The sequence below is a fragment of the Uranotaenia lowii genome, chromosome 2, assembly GCF_029784155.1.
Source record: "Uranotaenia lowii strain MFRU-FL chromosome 2, ASM2978415v1, whole genome shotgun sequence".
Taxonomy (NCBI): Eukaryota; Metazoa; Arthropoda; class Insecta; order Diptera; family Culicidae; genus Uranotaenia; species Uranotaenia lowii.
The window spans coordinates 254,370,784-254,377,585 of record NC_073692.1 but is presented as its reverse complement, the minus strand read 5'-3'; the positions used below and the strand labels follow the sequence as shown (position 1 = coordinate 254,377,585).

At 35.2% G+C, this 6,802-nt stretch overlaps 1 protein-coding gene across 1 annotated transcript; it reads right to left on the bottom strand.

Moving 5' to 3' along the window:
• Positions 1-1,174: 1,174 nt before the first annotated feature.
• LOC129744130 (uncharacterized) lies at positions 1,175-2,113 on the bottom strand. The gene is made up of 4 exons (XM_055736525.1): positions 2,033-2,113; positions 1,712-1,913; positions 1,509-1,634; positions 1,175-1,398 (listed from the first exon to the last, which is right to left on the bottom strand). Exons 1-4 carry the CDS (start codon positions 2,083-2,085, stop codon positions 1,369-1,371), a joined length of 411 nt encoding a protein of 136 aa, XP_055592500.1. The 5' UTR covers positions 2,086-2,113; the 3' UTR covers positions 1,175-1,368.
• Between the last annotated feature and the right edge of the window lie 4,689 nt (positions 2,114-6,802).

Below are 6,802 nucleotides of genomic sequence, written 5' to 3'. Positions count from 1 at the left end.
CTATAAAGAACTAGCCTGATCCTTTTACTCGATAAATGTTTTTTCTCACGCGTGAATACGGAGAATCTGATTCTCTACGAAAGGGCTTTGGGAATTGATATATGCAAAATGACAAATACCATTTTCACGGGAAGGTTTACAACAGAATTAAGCTTGATGGAAATCAGTTCAGTTCAATCATGTCGTTCTAATTTTTGACATGCTGAGTATCTATGGTTAAACCAAAGGATCGTTATAATGTTTGAAACCTTCTGCTCTGATAATGCAAAAATGGAAAGCAGGTACAAGTGTAATATGGTCTTCTGATTCCAGCATCCGGTAATTTCGATTATAGAAAGAGAAAACTGCGAATGAAACAATCACCATGACTTCCTTGTTAAGATTGCATAATTTTCTACGTTGAAAAATTCGGTGATAAATATAATCTGGAGGTGTACAAATTAGCTATTTTCAAAACATAATTCAATGTAACAAATTTGTTATTCAAATTCCCTATTGATTGACTATTCTAAATTTTATTGTCATTTTAACGCTTAAAAGAAGAGTTCACTTGATAGAGCCAATAAATGTATTTGAAAGATTTAACACGATCTAATAACAATTCAGGCTTAGATTCTCTGAGGTTATATGTATTTTTTTTTTATTACGGAAGCGTACATCGGCCTTCGATACAGTCAATGAAGTAACCCTGCAAAAACATTCACGTATGCTGGTGTTTTCATCTGCAAAGCGATATCCCGAGATGCATTGCCAAACCTATTGCAGTGAGCGTTCACACATTTGTTTTGGCATGAAAACATAGCATTCGAACTGCTAGATTCAGGTAGAATACACTGGGAAATATGCACACATGTCTAGTGCTACGAAAAGTTAGTTTTGCACACCTGGGTTGTCACCAGGGTGGAAAAAAACGCTATTATATTGCCGATGCGTTCAAGCGTTATCCTTTGTCAAATCCACAAACATCTGGATCGAATTTTCCCGTGAGAGTTTTTGCATAATGATGAATCATTCAAATTTCGGTTCCCGTGAAAATCCCTTTCTCACATAATCTGCAGTATCTGATAGTATCAAAGGTATCTGGAAAATCGGCCTTCAGTGAAGTAAGTAAAATCTCCCATCCCGTCCTAAGAACGAACTCCGTCGTAACTAGCTGTCCAAGTGTGGGACACGGATTGATGATGAAGTTTAACAACGTCGCAGGAGAACATGATGATGTACAGTTGTGTTGCAGACCGTATGTTCGGAAATGTACTCCAGCTAACTTTCCGTCACAGTTTTTCTTCAACAAGAAATCAAGCGCGATTACTGGAGCTTTCCTCGTCCTATTTACTCATTTTAGTAGTGCCGCGTTATATAGGTTGAAGGTCAAAAGTAGCCATAATAATGGTTAGAGAGCTGGAAGAAAAAGATGCATTAAATGTGGTTTTTCTGTGATAAGTATTTTTATTATTATAGCATAATTTCGATCACCATTTTGCAGTTTTTCACATCGTCGAAATACTCACCAAATCTGAGCTTTTCGAATGAGTTTTAAAGACGATTTGTTTCGGGACTATTAGATTTGTCACTTGGTGGATTATTTTGTTTACCGCTTGCCCGCAGCTCAGTGGATTGTTTTCCCATTTCGAATCCTGGAAGTAGACAATATCGACAGGCGATGTATTCCAGTTTACCCTTCTTACAAAACTGATTATCGATCGGAGCTTACCGTCCAAACACCAACGGCGTCAACTGCTATTTCTAATGCGTAGCCTAATTTTGTCACCTTCAAGGCACCAAAAAGGGAGGTTTGCATTGCGCCAAACGGCGAGGCTACTGTAGTGGGATTATCCAGGGTGCCATGATCTAAGATAGACGGGAACTGGCTCTGGAGGCGGCCCAACATCGTTTGCGATTGGATTAGAGGCGATCTGAAACAAACGGGATTCGAATTACTATCGATGGCACTCTTCTTGGGTCTTCTTGTATTAATGAACTTTGGCCCCGATCCAGTTGTCGGTCGCGGCACATTATTTTCAGACATACTTACTCTGGAATAAAACTCCTAAGCGAATTGGTATGGTAGAGAGGGATAAAATCCATCGACCCGTGGAACAACTAGAAATTTCCGATTATGTTTGCTTTGTTTACTGTTTATGATTATACTTCTACACGCAAAAATGAAAACAATCAAATAAATAAAATAATAATCCAAACGTGTAAACTGGTGTAAGCGGGGCTGAAAATATGGAGTGAATAAAACTAGAAAAATATTTGAATATGGTGTATAAGCATAAGTACTTTGGAAAACTAAATTAATGAAAAAATATTTTCCGTTTTTTAATATTTGCCAGAATATTGAGCTGGATTTCGTTCGATCGAGAAATTATTTGTCTTTTTCTGTTGTTACTATTTTAGTTTGTTTGTTTTTTTTAGAGTAGAAGGGGGATGTGTAGCGGTGATATAACGGCTCACTTGAATTGCGTTATAAATAATAGCATCTTCCATTACACCCGATCATCATTAGAGAGCCCCTCCGAAGGCAACGGCTTTTCCCATCATCTCTCCCCCCTGCGGCAGTCAGCCAACCACGGACCTCGACGAAAGGCATCAGCGGATTCAGGTGCAAGCCCTCTTCTCCGACGAGTCACGGTCCAGGACCAAGAAGCTGACCATAGGTTCCTTCCAAGCCCGCCACTGGGTTGCACAGTTATAGGTTAATATAAGCAATGTGAAGTTTTTAAGTGGTATCATTAAGCCAATCCGTCATACTGGTTAAAGTTTTTTACGACATCGAAAAATGTACAGATTTGTACATCTATTGTTCGATTTTATAAATTTTCTATAAGAATCAAAATCTTTAAACAACTGTTTGACGGTACTAAAAGTCAAATTCTTTAGCGTTTGCGGTTATGCAACTGTTGAAAAAAAATGTCAATATTTTCCCTTATTTATGAGGTTTTATTTTATGATTACAAACAAATTTTGCTCTAAGAAAAAATTCATATATGAGAAAAACTTTCGACAATTTTTGATGGTTTGATAATAAAATCTGTTTTATTTTGTTTATGTTAGTAAAATGACGTGAAGAGAACTCAAAAAGGGAGTTATTTTCCAAAGTGTAAAGGTGAGATATTTTCTGACAAACCTATCAAAATATTAACAAGCTCTCGACTGTCAAGACAAAGTCATGATCTGCCAGCGTAGTTGATAGCTGAACAAGCCACGAGTTTACCAAAAAAAAAAACGATGAACGATCACCGCAGCATCACCGGCAGCATCACCGAATGCCAACACGACAGGCCCCAAGAAAAAGAATTTATGAGTGAGGAGTACTAAACGTAAGAAGGTTTGTAGGCAAGCAGGCAGGCAGTGGTCATCGGAACGTGTGCATCGCGCATAATCATCTTCATGAGGCCGGATCATAAACATAAGGCACCTTCCCTTTCTTTAGCTGTGCCGCACAGCCGACCGAAAAGATTTGAGAGCGCATTCTTTATCTTCCTGACAAGGCGTGAGAGTTCAATTTTATCTTTTCGTTTGAATTTTGGAATCCTACCATGCGTTTAGCAGTTGTGATATCATTTGCGTTGAATTTGCGAAGGGTCGGTTTGATAACTCAAAAGCAGTGAGTTAAGGTAAGTTTTTGTACCGAAAACTTCTTTACTGTTTTTTTTTATTCGTTATATTGATTGCTATCTACTGGTCTTAGTCGGCAAAATGTTTTTTTTTAATTTATCGACCAACCAAATTTATGGAGAAACAAAACAATCAATTGATGTTGAGTGTGCAACAAAATTCTAGACCGCAAAGTTCCCCTTTAATTAGGCTGTAAAGTTACCTCGTTTATTTAGAGACATTACTTAATCACAGTTTTTTCTTGCCTCACTAGAGAGACATTTGGAGGCTTTACATCTTGATTCGTTTGACGATTTACATAAAAATATAAAAAGACAGTGTTTATTTACTTTCATTCAACGAAACTGTTGTTATTTTCTTAATATTTATGATAGATATAATAAAACATAAATCAAATATTTATATCCCGTTCAAAATCCTAGGGATTGATAAAAAGATTGAGCAGATCAGAAGTCAAGAAAAAACGAAACCGGTAAATCGCCACTTTTACTTATGCCATTTAGGCTTACAGCTTCACAAATTATAAATATTAGCGATTAAGAGATCGCTTTGCATCACCGCCGATTTAAGCATCGACATTACCATCAAATGAGATTAATCATTTTCATGCGACTGCATGCTACCAAAAGCCATTACCGCGATCCGTGAGAACTTAATAAAGCCAAACATCCTAATCCATTCAGGCAGGACCGGATAATATCGATGGAGTTTGTTTTTTCAAGACACCGTACGAACGTTTTGTAACCACAGGAAAACCTTGTGGATACATGTGAATCTGCTGCGGTCAGCAGCTAGTAAAGCGTCGCATCGCTCTGAATAAAGGATGTTGCCGCGATGTAATTAAAATTATTACAATCATTAATTCGGAAAGGCATGCGTCGAGAACTATGGTAGGTACGATGAAGTAGAAGTGATGCGTGTCTTTGGAAGAATTTCTAATTTTTTAAAGGTTTTAAAGAATGTCTTATAGGTACCTAACCTAATTTTTGTTTTTCCTGTTGAGTATCGTTATAAAAATAAAATGATCCGTTATGAGAAAACCATCAATTCGCTTGCTTAAATTTTAAAAATAACTGTTGAGAGATTTTATAATTAATGTTTGTTGTGAACGTTTCATGTTGGGAAAATTGGATTTCTGCCTCTTCTGGATACAGAAAGCGCCTTAATGTATACTATAAAACTCATAAAATTACATCAAATTTGTCCTAAATTCATTCAGATGTTACGTTTGAAATTTGGAGACATCAAAAATGCATTAAAAATGTATATTATTCTTTTTAATATTACAGTTTCTTATAGTTGATTTTGAACAAAAGTAAGGACATTTAATTTAAAAATCAAATTATTTTGATTCAAAAAAATAAATTTGCATTGAAGAATTTACAAGGATGGAAATTACGAATTTTATTTAACTTGATACAACTTTAGCAATTGAAAATCTATCAAATAATCCATCGAATATCATACATTCCAAATACTGACGGAATGAACTTCTAACTGATATTAGAAACCGCCTTAATTTATACTATATAATTCATTTCAATAGGTTCTGTCAACTGAGGCATCATGCAACACTTTTCAACTTCAACGGCTTCTAAAAACTTAATGTCCACAGATAATCATACCGCTTGCACATCAAAAGTTTTAAGGTTGATGGGACATCAAATTGATGTATTAAGATAAATTAATGTTTTTGTAACAATTTACAAAAACATGGTATTTTCACCCTGCTAAAATAGGGGTAAGTTGCAACAAACTTTTATTTAAATGAAAAATTAAATGAAAACGTTTGAAAATTATGTGTGATGTCATAGAGCAAAAAGCATCAATTTCAGTAATTTTTGGTTTTTTCGAATTAAATTTAGCATTTTTTTCTGTCAAAAATGTTTTTAAGTTAAAGCATAATGGTGCTGCATACATTTAGGGGTAAAAATACTACAAAAAAATCTACCAGCTGTAATCATAAAAAATGTTGTTTGGATGGATGAAATTCTGTAATTTACAAAAGCGTGATGCAAAACAATCATAATCCAGCGTATGGAAACAAGAATTAAAAGGTGTATCTTTGATTTGCATTTTTATGCATTTTTGCTGGTAACTGAATTACAAAAATATTTATTCAGAAAAATTTGGTGATTGTCTTAAAAATATTTTTACTACAACGGTGTTGGTATAGGATAATAAAAACAATATAAAGTATGTAGGTGATATCACTGGGGAAAGTTTTAAACGGCATCAAAAAATGTAAAAAAAAAATGTACATCTATTGTACGATTTTTTATGAGAATCATAAAATTTAAAAAACTACCTCACGATGTGAGAAACTTTTTCATCATTTATCATTAAATGATAACCACGATTCCGAGCCGCAACCGAAATTATTGCTGAATTGAGAGTATCGATCACAGACATTCAATGAAAAATTTTACTGCTCGAAGTGGACGAAGGAAGTGGACCTGATGGAATTCCAAATTCATTTCTCAAAAAGTGCGTAACCGCCATCGAATTGTCTTTGCAATTGCTATGGTCAGCTTCTATTCGTGAAGGCCAGTTTCCAAAACTATGGAAAATCTCACACATAAGAATGATTCAAAACTGTCTGCTGAAAACTATCGTGGTGTAACAATTCTCGTTTCTCGAACTACTCAATGGATGATGCAGGGATCACAAGTTGATACCAGACATGAGAAAGGGTTTCGACAACTTAAAGAATATTTTCTTAAAAGAAAAATATTAGCCTCGCTAGAACATGTTCAAAGAACGCTTGACTAATCCAGATTGTTAAGGTGATGCTAAGAAAAGTTTACCAGATTGAACGGTTTTATCAGGATATTCCCGGATATTTAACACAAAAATTAGGTCGATCCGGCCCGGTTGCCCGGATTTCGAATAAAAAAGCCTGGATTTTGCCCAGATTTATTCACTTTATTTCGGAAATTGTACAAAAAAAAAAAACATAGATTGAGTTTTTATAAATTTTTATTTTTGAGATCTTTTTGAGCAAGTTTTATCTGAATAATCATGGATAGTTTTTGGGAAGCCTAAAATACGACTAAAAATCTGCTGATGTGTTTTGAAGAAAAAAAATTATTTTCAAGTGTGTTCCCAGAAAAAAGTGGGACATTTTGTGAAAAAAAATGCGGAACGGCGGGACATTGTCTATAAATGCGGGACATGTCCG

Excerpts from the sequence above, each read along its gene's own strand:
- LOC129744130 (XM_055736525.1), bottom strand. The coding sequence starts at position 2,085 with ATGGATTTTATCCCTCTCTACCATACCAATTCGCTTAGGAGTTTTATT. Across the intron at positions 1,914-2,032 it reads CTTAGGAGTTTTATTCCAGA|ATCGCCTCTAATCCAATCGC; the intron begins GTAAGTATGTCT and ends CGTTTGTTTCAG. Across the intron at positions 1,399-1,508 it reads ATTCGAAAAGCTCAGATTTG|CTCTCTAACCATTATTATGG; the intron begins GTGAGTATTTCG and ends TTTTTCTTCCAG.